This window comes from Pleurodeles waltl, chromosome 4_2 (assembly GCF_031143425.1).
Source record: "Pleurodeles waltl isolate 20211129_DDA chromosome 4_2, aPleWal1.hap1.20221129, whole genome shotgun sequence".
Classification (NCBI taxonomy): Eukaryota; Metazoa; Chordata; class Amphibia; order Caudata; family Salamandridae; genus Pleurodeles; species Pleurodeles waltl.
In genome coordinates this window covers 565,976,432-565,992,322 of record NC_090443.1, presented here as the reverse complement: position 1 = coordinate 565,992,322, position 15,891 = coordinate 565,976,432, and the positions used below count along the sequence as shown (strand labels likewise).

The window sequence follows — 15,891 nt, the reverse complement described above, 5'->3', positions numbered from 1 at the left end:
TGAAAGATTACCTGAAGTGCATGAAGCCTTGTAGATTCTCTTGTACTTTTGTCCTTGTAATGCTATCTGTATTTAACCACCAACTCCATCTTGACCACAGACTCCATTTTGTGCCGTCACATTGGTGGCACAGGTATTTTTCTGCGCACAGCTTATTACCATGTTTTTACTTTTCACTCTAGGGAAGGAAACATTAGATGGGGGATGAAACCTGATAAGAACGTACCAGGGCAAGAATGTTTATGGTAGAGAAAGGTACAGCTCGGTCTTGGAAATACACTGTGAGATTTGGCCAGTATCTAGCCTGTTTTTCCAACACCGACCTGGTACGGCCAGCACTTGAATTTCACAACTTACTCAAAGGGAGGTGAGTTCCTGGAACCTTCCTCTTAAGTTTGTTTAAAGTATAAAATGAGGGGAAGCTTGACACAGAGAGAAGGAACTCACCTCTGAGGGTGGACACATTGCTAAAGAGTAATCCTATTGGGGTTGCTCTCTTTTGTCTCAGTTGTCACGGGTTCCACAGCTTGAGTTTGGCAGACAAAGGATGATGCTGGATTTGAGCCCCATGGTGAAGCACTTTTAATTCTTAGTATCTAGCTTTACTGTGTGCATGCATAAATATACGTAGTCACTATACATATATTCATTGTTGCATTGCGTTTTCTTTGATTATTATTATTCCACTGCTATGATTATTTTAAGAGTTGCACTTGTGTTGCTGCATTCACATTAAGTACTCCCCTCAGTCTGAAGTGAAGCAGAACAATCCTGCCCCCTAACACTTCCTCTAAGGTTTCTAAATGTCTTTCTGGAACAATCTGAGAGGCTGCAACATCTTTTTGAAACGAGGTGTAACTAAATATCACTCAAGATGAACCAAGAGGGAACGGCTCACGAATCCTTCTGTTGGCCACTATGGAAAATGTGTTGCGTACACAGGGGTTGCATTCAGCTGTAATCCACACTTGTAGGCTGAACATGTGCGCATTTGAATGGCACTCCCTCTGTGTGGCAATTTAATCAGTTCTATATATCGCAGTCGCAATCAGTGGTTTACGGAATCACTAGTTAATATCTAAAAGTCCTTCTGTAATGGACTACAGTGGCTGACTGTAGCCTAGTAGTTCAATTGTGGTTCATGTCTTTAGAGTCCAACTCGCCACTAGATGAACTTGCCACCAAGGTTTCTGTGGAAGTAAATAGCAAACTTTTCTTTGTACTGCAGTGCAGGGAGCACACATCTAAAGCCTTCCAGTAAAGGACAGCAAGTAGGCGCAGGCCAGCCATTTCTTCAAATAGCCTGCTGTGTCCGTGAGTAACCCTTCACATAGCTAAGCCATTGTGGTCTAGTGTTTGGAATTTCAATCATGGGTAAATCATGGGTAAATGTTAATCTTTATTCATAACAGTTTTTCAGTTTTTACATTACTCTTTATTCATAAATTAAAATAATAGATTTTTTGTTTTATAAGAGTGCTAGAAATTGGCTATTTTTTTGCAATTTCAAATAATTGTGTACAAGAACTAATATTACCAAATGTAATGGCACTCAGTTTATCAGTCTTGGAAAATGAGGGGTTCAAACTTCACGTAAGGACTAGATACTGTAACCTGCTGGGTAAAAAGCACATTAAGTACAATAAAACATTAAATCAGTTCTCTTGTCTCAGCCCTGCATCACTAACAGTCACCAACAAGAGACGCCGGGTATATTAGTTTCTTTAGTTATGCCTGCCAGCATGTTGGATCTATTATGACATCATTCATTGGATGGATCCTTTAAATCATTGCAGTCAGTTTTAGGACAGTCTTTCCTGCTTACCCTAACTTGAAGCTGTTTTGGGGTCTGGAGGGGGCTGCCCAGGCTGGGAGTAGAGGTGCTGACAGAGCTGCCCGGTGGGGCCCACTGAGTGATGGAGAAAGTAAAGTCTGGGGTCAGCATTGGCCTGAAAATGAGGGCTGATGCTCTGTCTGGAGTGGCATCATTGGAACCCACTCATGCTGCAGCGAGTGACTATTTACACCAGACTACTGGGAGCAGCGCCATGATGGCTGTTGAAGCGATTCCTGCTTGGGCCTTACATTAGGGCTGCGGGGACCAAGGTGCTGTCGCCCCTGCAGGGTGGGCGATCCCAGGTGCCCGAGGCCCAGATGTCCACTTTTAATTACCGAAGGGTGCCATGCAAGCCCTGTTGGTGTAGAAGTCCACCCAAGCCCTGTTCCAGTGCGTGAGAGCCTACGTACCCTGCAGCACTCCCACTGATATAGAGAGAGGTGGTATCCAGGAGGGCTGCTATAATTAGCAGGACTGACTGCTGCTCATCCCCCCACCCCCTGCGACATATGGATCATCTGTAAGTACCTGCAAGGCATTTCTGCTTGCTGCACAAGCATGTGGGGAAGAGACAGTTCAGCCTAGCAAGTGGGTCTGGGTTTGTATGCGCTCACTGAGGCTGCCTCCAGCATCATTTGGGTTCCTGATGTAGGGCACTCTCTGAAGACACATCTCACATGTCCTATTTGATACCGGGGCAAGGGGCTGGGCTTAGCCCCCCTGTGGAGACAAAGACTAAGAGATAATAGGTGCCTAGTGTACTGTATATTACAACTGTGGAGAACTAGTACCTGTCTGATCTAACCTCCCTTCATTGGCGATGATGGGGAGATCCCAGCCCCATAGGAACGGAACCACCTTCTTTAATACACCACAGGAGGTGTGGCAATGGCTGGACACGTTTGACTCTGGGTATTGCAGGTGCCTGGACACCCTTCCCTCCCCCCCCCCCCCTTCCCCCAACTGCAGGGTTTTGTGGGTCCAGAGAGTCTCACCATTCAAGGCGCACCACAGTGAGCCCCACACAACAGCAGGCACAGGAAAGCAAAAAGGGAGCTGTAGAAGCAGCGGTGTAACTTCCACTTTCTGAAGATACCTCTGGGGACCCCCCTCAGTAATGACAATGAAACACACTTGGTTGCCGACAGTGGCACTAGATCAGGAGCTAGTCTCCATTTACCCAAAGTTAAACAAAGTACTGCTGGTGAAATCCTTTGACTGTTAAGGATTTGTTTCTTTGAATGCTTGCTAACTTTTTTCATTACAAGTTGTTGTCCTTTATCGTTTATCTTACCTCCACATATACTGACCTCAATATGTTACTGTTCTGCCCGGGTCTGGGGCTGCAAATTTTATGTTGCTATGTGTTACTAATACCCCACCCTCCACCCACTCGAGTGGTGTCACAGTGGAGTGGCGAAGGGCAGCGTCTGCAAAGGCTCCTAGTCATACAGTGAGCTGGACTGTTTGGACAATTAGCTAAGGTATACTTGTCCTGGGTGGGTACAGTTGGGGATTATTTGCATGCTCATTAGTTATTATTTAGGTCCACTGCTGGGGTGTTGGCTGCGGAGAGCGGAATGTTGGTTGTTTGATGGATAGAGATTGTTCTTGAATTAGGTTTCTTACCTGGAATGTACAGGGTCTGAATTCCTCCATTAAGAGGTACAAAGTCAAGGCCTATCTTAGGTGCCTTCAGGTACAAATTGCTTTGTTGCAGAAAAAACACCTTACCAAAGGTTTTACTTGTTACTATGCCTTTGCCCTCGCAGTACTTATTTGGATAATACCGGCAGTACCCTTCAGGCCACAATTTGACATAGTTGCCCCTGGGCGATTTATTGAACTTTGGGGTAAATTAGAAGAGAAGGATGTAGCATTAATGAACATTTATGCCCCAAAATACAGACCAACCAACCTTTGTTAAATTCCTATCACTGAACTTTTCCACATTGCTGAATTACCCATTGTTGGTCCGGGGAAGATTTTAACTGTAGCACCGACACCACCCTTGACAGATCACCGCCACCCCCCAGCCCCCCCCCCCCCCCTTTGCAGACCTCACCGAAACATGGGTGGCCAGGACCTTCTGGGACTGGAAGCAGCAGTGGAGACTAGTGGATGTCTGGTGAGTACACAACACCCAGCACAGGGAATATTCCCATTATTCAGGAAAGCATGACTTCTTTGCACTATTGGATGTAATACTATGCAAGGGCTTGTTGAGTGATAGAAGCTACCCACGGAGTAGCTAGTCAAAACTCATTAGACCATAACCTATTCCTAATGGTGCTCTGCTTGGAGACCTCTAGATTGCTGATCCAATCCTGGAAGTTAAACGCGGATGTACAGGAAGACACGATATTACAGGATTCCCTGGCATCTATGATCCAAGATGATTTCTCTGAGAGTAAGGGGACCACCTCTTCAAAACAAATGTAGTGAGAGGCATTTTAAGTGGTCACTAGAGGCCACAGTATTGCTGCCTTAACAGGGATTTGTACGCAACAGTTGAAAGAGCGCAGCATGGCTGTTTGTCTGCTTGCTAGCCCTTCCCGTGACTGCAAACAAATACTGTCCATTGTTGACACCTCAGGTTCACACTCAGACTGAAATCAAAAATAAATTCGGAGATTACTGTGCTTACACTTATGTGACCCCTTTGGCCAGGATTCCTCAAACTATAAATAGGTACTTACTAAACGCATATATACATGGGGCAGGAGGTACGTGGAGTAATTAAGTCCCTGGCTCTGGGTAAGGTGCCGGGAACTGATGGCCCTCCCACCAAGTTTTATTCACAGTATAGAGGCATCCTGGCTCTCAGTTTGCATAAGACCTATAGTACAACCTGTGACCAGGTAACGCTCCCCGCTTCCACGCAGGAAGCCCTATTGGTACTGAAGATAGGGACCAGTTATCCCCTTACAGACCATTCTCGATCCTGAATGTAGATTATAGAACACTTAGTAAAATCCTGGTTAGCAGATTATTAACTCACATCCAAGGCCACATACACCCGGATCAGTCTGCGGTTTCCATAATCGTAGTATGGCCCCTAATACTAATAGAAGACAACCAATAAATGTCTTACACTCTTCTCCCATAGGCTGTCCATGGGCTCTGCTGATGGCAGTGGTTGTGAAGAAAGCTTCTGATTCTCTCGGATGGGATCACTTATACACCATCATGGCTATCATGGGATTAGGCAGGGGTTACCTTAAGCGGACTAAACTTCTCCATGCTGGCCCAGTTGCCTATGTGAAAATGGGGGGTTCATCTCTGATGCTTAAGGCATTGATAGAGGTATTAGGCAGCTGAGCCCCATGCCTAAGGTGCTTTTTGCTATGGCAGCTGAGCCTCTTGTACTCACGCTCAGGCAGGGCAATCACATCGGGGACCAATCAATAATACAACACTATATATTTCATAGTATGCAGATGACTCTCAGCTGTACCTTTGGGGGGGAAGAGGCCAGATGTGAGAGGTGCAGTTGAACCGCTCACCAAGCTCAGAGCTGTCTCGGGCCTGAGGGTAAGCTAGAATAAAACACATGTATATCCGATGCGCGAGCCCAAAAATGAAGTACGACCACCAGAACTAGGAGAGGAATTACAATGGGAAAAACACACCTTTCGTTACCTGGGAGTACAGATTTACAGATCGGAAACTCAACTACTAGAGGGGAAAATATGGGCGTCAGTGGCCTCCTTGGATCAGACTGTGGCCTTTTGGCATACTCTTCCCCCATCAGTAATGGGAGCAGGTGCTTTGGCCAAGATGATAATGTTACCAATGCTATTGTACTCCTTCGCGACACTCCACGTCAGGATATCCTGTGGTATACTTCGGGAAATAGATAACTTATTATTATTGACACTGCTCTGGGGCATGCAGCTGTGCAGAATTTCTAAACTCTGCCTTTCAACGGTGGAAGGCAGTCTTGCAGTCACAGACTACAAATTATATGACTTGGCCTCACAAATTGTATGGGTGACAAGGTGGAGGGAGGCTTGTTGGGGGCCCCATGGGGGAGGAGAGTGTAAGCGCCACCAGGTGTATCGAATGGTTATGGTTGATACTTCAACCATCCAGCAAGTCACAAGTTATAATGCCCAATATCCTTATCAATTGCCTCAAATATGCCTGGTTCCAAAAACACATGTTATGCCCCTATGCCCAGGACCTCCTGCTGCCAGCTTTAACTGTTCTCCAGCCTAGAGGTGACTTGGGGCAGGGGGGACATATTGAGGGAGTGGGAGGGGACCGGGCTTGAGATTTGATAACTATTCGCTCACGATCTAGTCGATTCTACTCACCATTTTCTAATTTACAGGGTAATCTGGGCTACGATCTAAGCCCATTGCTATGAGGGGTTGAATAAGCCTCTGTTATAGGAAGCCCTCCAGATTGTATGTGCCATGACCAGTAAACTCAAGGCTGTTACCCTACTCTATAGGGCACTCCTGCAACAAGTCAAGGGAAATTTGGGGGACTTATGAGATTGCTGAGTGGCAGACACGGAAATGCCTATTTCAGACAAAGACTGTGGCTCAATATTGGAGCACACCCCTCGCTCGTCCTCACTTGCATTACACCTAAACCTTATGTTTCCCGCTGCATAGGTGACTTGTCCCAGGTGCAATGTGGTGGATGCAGGCTTGTACCACATAGTTTGGATATTCCCAGCCCCTTCTCAGTATTGGGAAACTGTTGCCCAGTGCATCAAAAGAGCCACAGACCGCCACAAATTAAAAACACCACCCTGTTACCTATTGGGCTTCTTCGCAGGCTCAAAACAAAAGTTACCACATCTAGATTCCTTGGCTCTATATTGCCTCGTTGCCAAACAGCTGCCTAGAAACACCCCAGGGCCCTAATCTACTAAGGTGGGATATTGAAGTAACAAAATGAGCAGACTCCAAAGAGAGGCGCAACTTGGCGTTACAGTAGCAGGGTACGCTCAAGCCTGGCACACCATAATGCAGGATTTCCTCTAACCTGACAGCATAGGTAGGATACTCCAAAACCTCCGACCGCCCTTCCCCGGAGAGAAGGGAGGATAGTGAGAACAAATCGGGATTCCCTGGTGGGTCGAGCTGATCCCTAACCACCCTCCATAATACTATTATTCTTAAACCAATTATTCCACATTCACCCACCGACTGCTATCTCAGTAATTTCAGTTACCACACCCATTTACCCCTCCATTATGCAACAACCACTACTTCCTTGGGCAGCCCTCCAGCAGGACTCAACTGGTTTTGATGTGTTTTAATTGTTTTATATTTTTGTACCTGATTGAGACACAGTTTGCTCTGAACTGTGCTGAGGAGATTAGCTAATATTCATGTACCCCAGAGACTGTAACCCCCTGTGTTATCCTATATTGTCAAAGCTATTACTACCACACTTTCGCAGTGAGTTATGGGGTACATTCAACATCCCCCTATTGCTTGTTGTCGTAGAAATCATAATGAAGAAAGGAACTGAATGGATGGTTGGGAAGTGATGTGATTGTTACACTTATTATTGAAAAGGTGCAAAAGAATAAAATTACGTTTAAAAAAAATGTATGCACAATTTACTTGTGTTTGTTTTAACCAGCCATATTCTCCCACTTAATCTATTGAGTGCTTCATATAGATTGTGGAACAACAAATGCACCACGCGACAGTGTACTCATTTTTATCCAAATATATGAGAACACTGAGCCCGCAAATACGAACTTCTATATTATTGCAAGGTGATAAATTGTTCACACTATCACTCTCAGAGTGACAAAGATACTTAAACCTGTTACACGTGATGGTAGCAGTAGAAACTCCTGGTTTGCGCTGGATAACTAGTGAAAGGTGTTTTTTGCGTTTTTGGATAAAAAAACACAGAGATTGAAATGCAAACGCAGCGGTTGGCAATGGGCGGCGTCCGCTGAATCCACCACACAGCCATGAGTTTTGTGTGTGTTTTTTAACGCAGGTACCACAGGGCCGCTGACAGACCCGAATGTTCACATTCCACAAGCAGGTGTCAGAGACGTGGGAACGCGGGAAGCGACCGTGGGATCAGCAGGCACGTCCGAATAGATAGTCTATGGAGGTTCGCCGGGGAGGGAGGCGGGGGTTTGAGGAGTAATGCTGGGTAGTTTCTCACCGATGTGCCACACTACACCAGCCCTCCCAGGACCGCTACAAAGTAGCTTAGCATAAAGCCAAATAAACTCAGGCCTGACGTGCACATGCTTTTATGTTTGCAGTGAACGAGCAGTTTCTCTCATCACCATCAACAGCGTCATTTTGGTTGAACCAGGGGCGTAGGTTCCACTGATGCACCAAGTGCAGGGCCACCAGGGCCCAGAAGCCTCAGGGGGCCACTGAACCCCTATTATTGCTGTATTTCACTGTTCAAACTGCAGCGGGGAGGGGCATTTCCTTCCTTGCACTAGAGCCCATGACTAGGCCACTGATTAAAGCATGCATAGATATATATATATATATATATATATATATATATATATATATATTATATATATCGTGCAATAAAGAAATCGAACAGAGAGACTGTCTCAAAGCAGCCAGGTGGTTTCACGTCACATGAGAAACCTTGAGAGACTCCTGGCTTTTGAAAGGAAAGTGTAGCCGAGGCTGTCAGACTCTCATAAGGCATGGAGGTTGTTGCCCAGTGTGAGCAGTAGAGCTAAAGCAAATATACGGTGTTTACCGCACCAGCAGCATACGACGTCTAGTTTAAAAATAAAAGAACTGGAATCAAGCCATGTGGCACTCGGGTTTCCAGGCGGCCCAATTTTCCTTTGCAAACAGCCGACCAACCCGACCGAATTTAGGATTTTCCCCCCACACAACTCCTCTCACGTGAGCGAGGAGCTCGTGAGAAAAAGAGCACAATTTACATGACTCCAGGTGTGAAAAAACAAGCAAAAAGCAACAACATACTCCCTACTTCATTCCCGCTGCACTGGGTTCTGATACAAATAAACACAAGTTTTAAAAAAACAACTCGCCGTGCTCACAGCCAGACAGTCAGCAGTTACAATGTACTCCAACCATAAACAGTGATTAACAGATAGTAAATAAATGGCTCAAGAAAAGACGACCAGAGGGTTATTATCAGGCATCATTGTGCCTTGATGTCTGATGTCAAACCAAATACCAAAGGCTCATTCCTGGCGCACAGCCAGATGCAAAGAAATCTATACTTGACTAAACTGAAAACTCAACATTTGTACCCTACCAAGACAGTTTTGTGCTCGATTTCAAACTTGGCGTAAAATATTGTTCTGTATACAATGTGTTTTGAAGTTTGCCCATCCATTTACACCTCACACTGCCTTGGCTGTTTTGTAGGCCGCGTTTTATTAATTAAATTACAATTGGGACGTCATCAGCGTAAATGGGCCCTCAATAATTAATTTACACCGTTAGTATTTGCGTGTAACTTTACTATGATCAAATGAAAACTTCAACACACAAAAGATGTACAAAGTACGTTTTTGCCTGTCTGAACAGAATTCCTTTGGTTTGCGGCCTGTGGACTTAGCGTGATCACAAGCGTATGCTAGGGACTCTCAAGCTATTTATACCTTAACAACAATATACAAAAATACACAAACCAGCACACACAATATAAATCCAGCACAACCGCTTTCCTCTGCAACTGCATGAGCAAACATGAAAGCAACTACACAATGGTCTAGGACCTCCCTACAGTAGAAACCATCTTTGTACTATCATTACCTCAAAAAGTTTTATGATTAGGGACTGAAAATAACAGTGATAGGTCACATGGTTGTTAGGACCCACTGAATGGGGGTCGGGGAGCCCCAAGCGTATGCAGACCACAGGCTGTGAGAACTACAGCATTGTCCCATCACTTAAGGAGCTTGACTTACAGTTTGTTACACACAGAAAACGACATACAAGGGCCCTGTTATATTATTATGCGAATGCGTGGGCTAAACTGCAATTGGAAATGTTTCCCTCAAATTATCAAATATTATACTTGATTAAGACAGTTTGTTGTGGAAAAAGGGGTCTATAATGTTGAACGTTGATACTGTTATGGAAACAATGTCTCATTCTGTCTAGATAGATCAATTCGCTCTTTAAGTAACTATGCCATGACTATTTCTGTGATGTGATGCAGTACTTTGGCTGGCTGACCACTCCTTTAAGGCCCAAGAGGACTGCCTTGTGGAACAAGCTGGCCACTCGTGACCTGCTCTGCTATTCCTTTTGTTAGCTTCAGCGGGCCACTGAAAACCTAGTTATTTAAGAAGATTGCAGTTTTTTAGCCCAGTTGTGCCTCAGGGAACAGTTATACACTTTGAAGCCTCAGCAACGTGGCCTTACAAAAACTCATGTCATAATATCATATATCGAAAGGTAGAGGTGTGAGTTCAAGTAACATCTGTGGAAAGTCACCCCAGGGGTATAAAGTGTTCAGTGCACCATGAAAAGCTAAACCTCGTTATCTCATGTGGTTTGACCACTAAAGGCAATGCCAGGCACATATCCTACACACTGGTATTGGTTTCCTGGTTATCACCCTAAATACAAGTGGCATGGAATCTGCCCTCCTGTTTAACTAATTGCACCCCAAATTAAAGTTACAGGGGGGTCTACGTAATTCTGGGGGGTGGGAGGGGGGGATTAATAAGAGAGGAATGATGGACTGTCTCGGCAGAATGCCAAAAGTTTGTTCCTGATGTTTCACCTGAAGACTTAACTGGCACATAAACTGCCATTGTTACCCCTGACAGCGGTATGTCGACTGGCCCTTTCAGCCCTCTGATGTTACATAATATATCATTTTTGCCCCTCCCCTGCTACCTGTATTGCCACTACTGATGACCTGGCTGGTACATGAACTGAATATGCTGCTCCTAAAGATAAAGGCCCTGCTGCCACTATCGTTCTATTCAACACAGCACAACCGTACAGTGGTGTGGACTATTGGAAACATACTTCATAGGCCATAGTCTCCTGACTCGTCCACAGCACAGGTGACTCACAGATTATCAAGTTCCAGTGAGCACTGATCCGAATGTCAGTGAGCACTGATCCGAATGCAGCACCGTACATATCTTTTGGGGTGCCTGGCCCCCCCCCCCCCCCTTTGACACACACCATAAATGTAACGAAGCCTATGTGTTTTCTGTAGAACTATTACCCACATATTCCAAAGACTCTCTGAACTGCTAGAATCCCATAGCTTTTCCTTGATCTTTTCAGCACAGCACTCCCCACAAGTTACCATATTCTGTAACTGAGAAACTGAAGTACCTCTGGAATAAATAGAGTAGTTGTGCATATCCTAACTGAGGTCTAGAACAACTTACACATTGAGAGTTTTAACTGAGAAAGCTGTTGATTGTCCCATGGAAGCCATTTACAGAGGCAATAATAAGGAGTATATGGTAGGAAGGCAAAACACAAGACAACCTATGAGCTAAGGGTGTGGAACAGTCACAAAAAGGAACAGGTCATCTCTGCCAAAAATAACTGCGTATTTAATACATTGTCTTTCACTTTATGTTAGGGAGTGGGGGACTAAATGTTGTTAATCACCCAAATGTTTGACATGGTAACAGAAACTCAACCCTATTTGACTTCATGAAAGAGAAGCATGATGTTGGCTCGCTAGATGTTGATCCACTTATCAACTTGCCTTGTTCGACAGGGGGAGATCTAGTTCAATTCTCTTGTTCTTCCAGATATTTAGGAGCACTGCATTTTGTGCCACTGAGCACTGTTTACTTTTACTATCTTCCTGGCACCACCAAACATGCCTGGATTGGACTCAAGCAGCAGAACACTTCAACTACAGGGGTATTTTTAGTGGCTTAGCTGCTAAACTTTGAACCAAGGTTACTAATCCTGGCCTCTGCTTCTGACAGAAAATCAAAGCATTCTAAGCAAATCACCTAACTTCCCTGTGCCTCAAACTGTGATATGTAATTAAAAGATGAATTCCTACTTGAAAGTACAGCACTTCCCACGAAGGTTTGGGCTATACACATACATGTTAAGTTCATGCCCTCATGTTCCCAAGAACTTACCATATCAAGGTCAACGTCTTCTTCTCAAGTCACTGATTCAGAGCCCCACACTACCCGGATATTATACTAGGACCCTTTTACTCACATCATGTTACCACGTTAGGACCCTCATCAGTTTCCAAAGCTCTATTGATGTTACCCTGTCAGATTATTTTTCTTGGTGTATTCAATACAGGACAGTCTAAGGCACCTGATGCTACCATATATGCACCCAAACGTTTGATGCTACCATTCTAAGATGCTCTAGATTTTTTGACACAGGAGATTTCTTAATTGCCCCCAAAAACCTTGCTGGATCTAACTGTGCCATATGATTGCCGGGACACTGCACCTCATCATATCAGTGCACATAAAATTTCCCTACGGAAGCCAGCCTAGGTCAACACCCAGCTCTCCTTGTATGTTCCAATGCCAAAAGGTTTCTTTATTTACTCTTGCCATAAATCTCAGATTCATTATTCCATGGCTCATATTTTTTTTCTTGAAGCAATACATTTCGGGATTCACTTTTTACTTCAGTGCTCCCTACATTTCTCAATGAAAGAGCTTCCTGCTGTCCCATTCATCTTCTTTGCCCAAGAGCCTCGTATCTCTCTGGATCATCTAAGATCAAGGGCTTTCTGAAATCCCCATACCACTAAAAGAAGTGGTTCCTGCAAAGGTGCTGGTGGATTTCATTGTGACACATTTCTGTGTTTTCCCATAACAATGCTCACAGTGTTGCTGTGGATTTACTCATGATAAGGCCACTTGGATTTCTCATTTGCAGGTTTCCCTCAACCCTCTGGAACTACACTTCCATGATTCCTGTTTTTTCCCCCACATTTCTGCGGTACAGTCTTCTTTGGATAGCATATCCCAGGACACTCTCAGAATGTCCTGTACACGTATACTGGCTTTGGGCTCCACAGATCTCTGGATCTTCCACGTTTATACATCCTCTAAGTCACTGCACTTTTCACTGGCATCGAGCTCTTGGTTCTCAGAGTCTTGAATGCCCAAGATGTCCTTAGATCTGAAAATCACCAATGCCTGAATCATGCAATATCAGAGCAAAGGATCTGGAGGCACAAGTAAATACCCTGTGCCCTAGACATGCAGGCAGATATATAGGTCAGCCCGGTGTGGATCCAGAAAGTCAAGGGGTCTCTTGAATCTATGCCCTTCTGCCCTGTACTTCCTCACAGTTTGTGATCCCTTTGATATCTGTACTTTGCACTTCCAGATATGAATCCATCGGGTGTCTGCTTTCCTGAACCTTTTCCAAATTTGGTCCTCTGCTGTGGGCCTTCACGTGACAAAGGACACAAATCTAGCCGATATGTGGTCCACTATGGAAAGGAATCCATCAGTAATGAAACCCTATTGCACTCTGATTCGCGCCCTCAAAAGCTCTGTCATTAAAGGCTTTCTCTAACAAGCCCACAAATGTGTGTATATGTATATTGACTCTCTGTGCTGTGTACTGCTCATGCATTACTCCATTATCAACACTCATGGTCTTAGATCCCTCTTCACTCTGTACTGTGTCTACCTCTGCCACCCTATGACTCTCTGCTGTGTAAACTTTGAATGAGTGGTATTCATATGGTCTCTGTATTTTGCCATCCTATACTGTGAAGTTATTATGACCTAAACCCTTACAAACCCTGAGATCCATTAACAACTTCTCTGCGCTGCTTCTTGCTGACCATGAATCCCTCAGCTAACTGCACTGTGGTATACCAATGGAACTCTCAGTTCTTTGTGTGGTACCCTTCAATGCCATGTTATCAACTAAGTGTACTACCATGGTTACTTTTAGCTTGGTGCCCTCCTATCTCATGGGATCTCACCTCCAAATTTGTCTTTCTATTCCCTAGGATTTCACTGCTCTCTACCTTGTTCTTGCCTATGCACTGGGATTCCTAGCCCTCATTCCAGTTCTTACCCATGCTAAAGTTCCTTTGTTCTCTGACCAAGTATGCTATGGGATCCATACATTTCTTCTTTGTACCACCTCGAACCATAGATGTTGTGACTGTATGTGATGTGTGACCCTACCTCAGGATCCAGGGGCTAACTTCCCTGAGTTCTACAACAAGATCCCCAATCTCAATGCCTTCCCATTCCACAAGATCTCTGGACTACTTCCTTGCACTCTAGAACTGGTTCTCTTTGGCCTGGAGTCCTTCAACACCATGGGGTCTACATGCTATTTGCCATCTGCCCCCTTGATGTGGGATCCTTTAGTTAGTCGCTCTTTGTCCTCTCATGCCTAATGATCTCACAAAACGTGGTTATGGGATACTGTGGCTCTCTGTGCCCTCTATTACAATGGATTCGACATCTTAGCCTCTACCGTGGAACCCTTTGGCTCTCCGGTGCCATTTGATTTCTTTGCTCTCTTCCCGATGCCCTCCCCTGTCTAGTGAAATCAGAATTCTCTGGGCATGTATGCCAATGGATTCTGTGGCTGGCTTTGCACCCTAAAGTAAGGGATCCAGGCACTAACTATCCTATACTCTAGACCGGTGCCCTTAGGCTCTCAGTCCTACCTTGCAATGGGATTCCTTGTCTCTCTACTGCCATGCCACAGGATATCTGAACTATTAGCCTCGGATGCACCACGAAATCCCATAACTCTGTCTGCCTTTGCTGTTGGATCCTTTAGCTCCTTGCGCTTCTGAGCAATGGGGTCCAGTGACTTTCTGCCCTGCGCTCTCCAATAATCCACAGGCCATGATACTCTGTGTATAGGGCTTTAGCACAAGAGTGTGGACAGTCGTGGGCAGCGGGATCCCCTCCCATGTCTTGGAATACCAGTGTCCATGACAGTATGACCTCTTATGTTAAAGTTCTTTGTAACAATGCATCTCTCGACACTCTGCCCTGCCATGTTTTGTCACCTGATGGACTGCTGGTCTCCCCTATCTTGAGTCCTTTTACTTTCTGCCCTATGCCTCTATGTCCTATGATACCATATTCTTGTACCCTACCAAGTCCTCAATTATCTGCTCTTTCATGCCAAAACTCTTTGCAAGCAACTCTGCCTCCATTCAGCCCCCTCTGTGGCACTCCGTGTCCTCCCTCATGTCCTGAGAACATTTTTCCTCTGCCCTCCAATGCCCAGAGGTCTTTCACGTCATATGCCCTTAACCCTCTATCTCCTATTGGCACAGATCAATGTCGTGCCCCTCAATTTACATGCAGTCCTCTGCTGGTCACTCACTTGATCCGGCAGTCCATGGTCATCACATCGCGCCTCAGACCGGGCAGATGGAGAAGCCCATGCAGCCGACGCCGAAAGCCTCTCAGTTAAGCCGGCGCCCCGCCATGCCCGTCAGACTGCCCGGTGTACCCAGCTGACGAGCGGGGTGAGGGAGAGGCGACCGCCGAGAGGCTCCCGCTACAGCTGCTGCCCCGGCTCGCACCCCGCGCCAGTCTCTGTTCCTCCTCCACCTTCCTCGAACCCGGAAGTGCCGCTGCCTGAGCGGCGCGTGACGTCACTCCCGGGCTGCTACACCTGGGCCTGGCCCAGCACAGCAGCAGGACGGACGTGGGAGTGAGACGGGGGAACCTCGGGCCCGGGGGCTGTCTGCGAAGAGTGTCAGACGTGTGACCGTTAGAGAAAGTGAGCCTCTGCCTGTAGTGTATCTGGGCAGGAGCATGTTACTTATAGTGTTCAGAATGTGACCAGAGAGGCTTTGTATAAGTGTGTGTCTGCGAGTGTCTTTGTTGGATTGTCAGAAATGTGACAGTTAGAACGCGCAGATCACGAGCTTCTCAGTTGCGTCCCTGGGTAGCTCACTAGGGCCACGGTTCTTTTTCTTTGAATTCTGGTATTTACAGCCCTGTTTTTCCGAGTGTATATGGATGATAAATACAAGAACGCAAAGAGGAAACAAGTTTAGGTTTGCATGAACCTGGGCAACTGAGAGACCTGAAAAGGGATCTGTGAGTGTGCTTTCAGTGTATTCCAGACAATGTGCTCGAG

General features: G+C 45.6%; 1 protein-coding gene across 2 annotated transcripts in view; it reads right to left on the bottom strand.

The window, feature by feature from the left end:
- The window catches only part of DENND1B (DENN domain containing 1B), a 1,047,500-nt gene extending 1,032,125 nt beyond the window's left edge, over positions 1 to 15,375 (bottom strand). The window contains exon 1 of one of the 2 annotated variants that reach the window (XM_069232125.1): positions 15,127 to 15,375. In XM_069232125.1, coding sequence (XP_069088226.1) covers positions 15,127 to 15,149 — 23 coding nt within the window. In that variant the 5' untranslated portion in view covers positions 15,150 to 15,375. The remainder of the gene's footprint in view (positions 1 to 15,126) is intronic. The other variant, XM_069232124.1, reaches the window with a different exon arrangement.
- Positions 15,376 to 15,891: the final 516 nt, after the last annotated feature.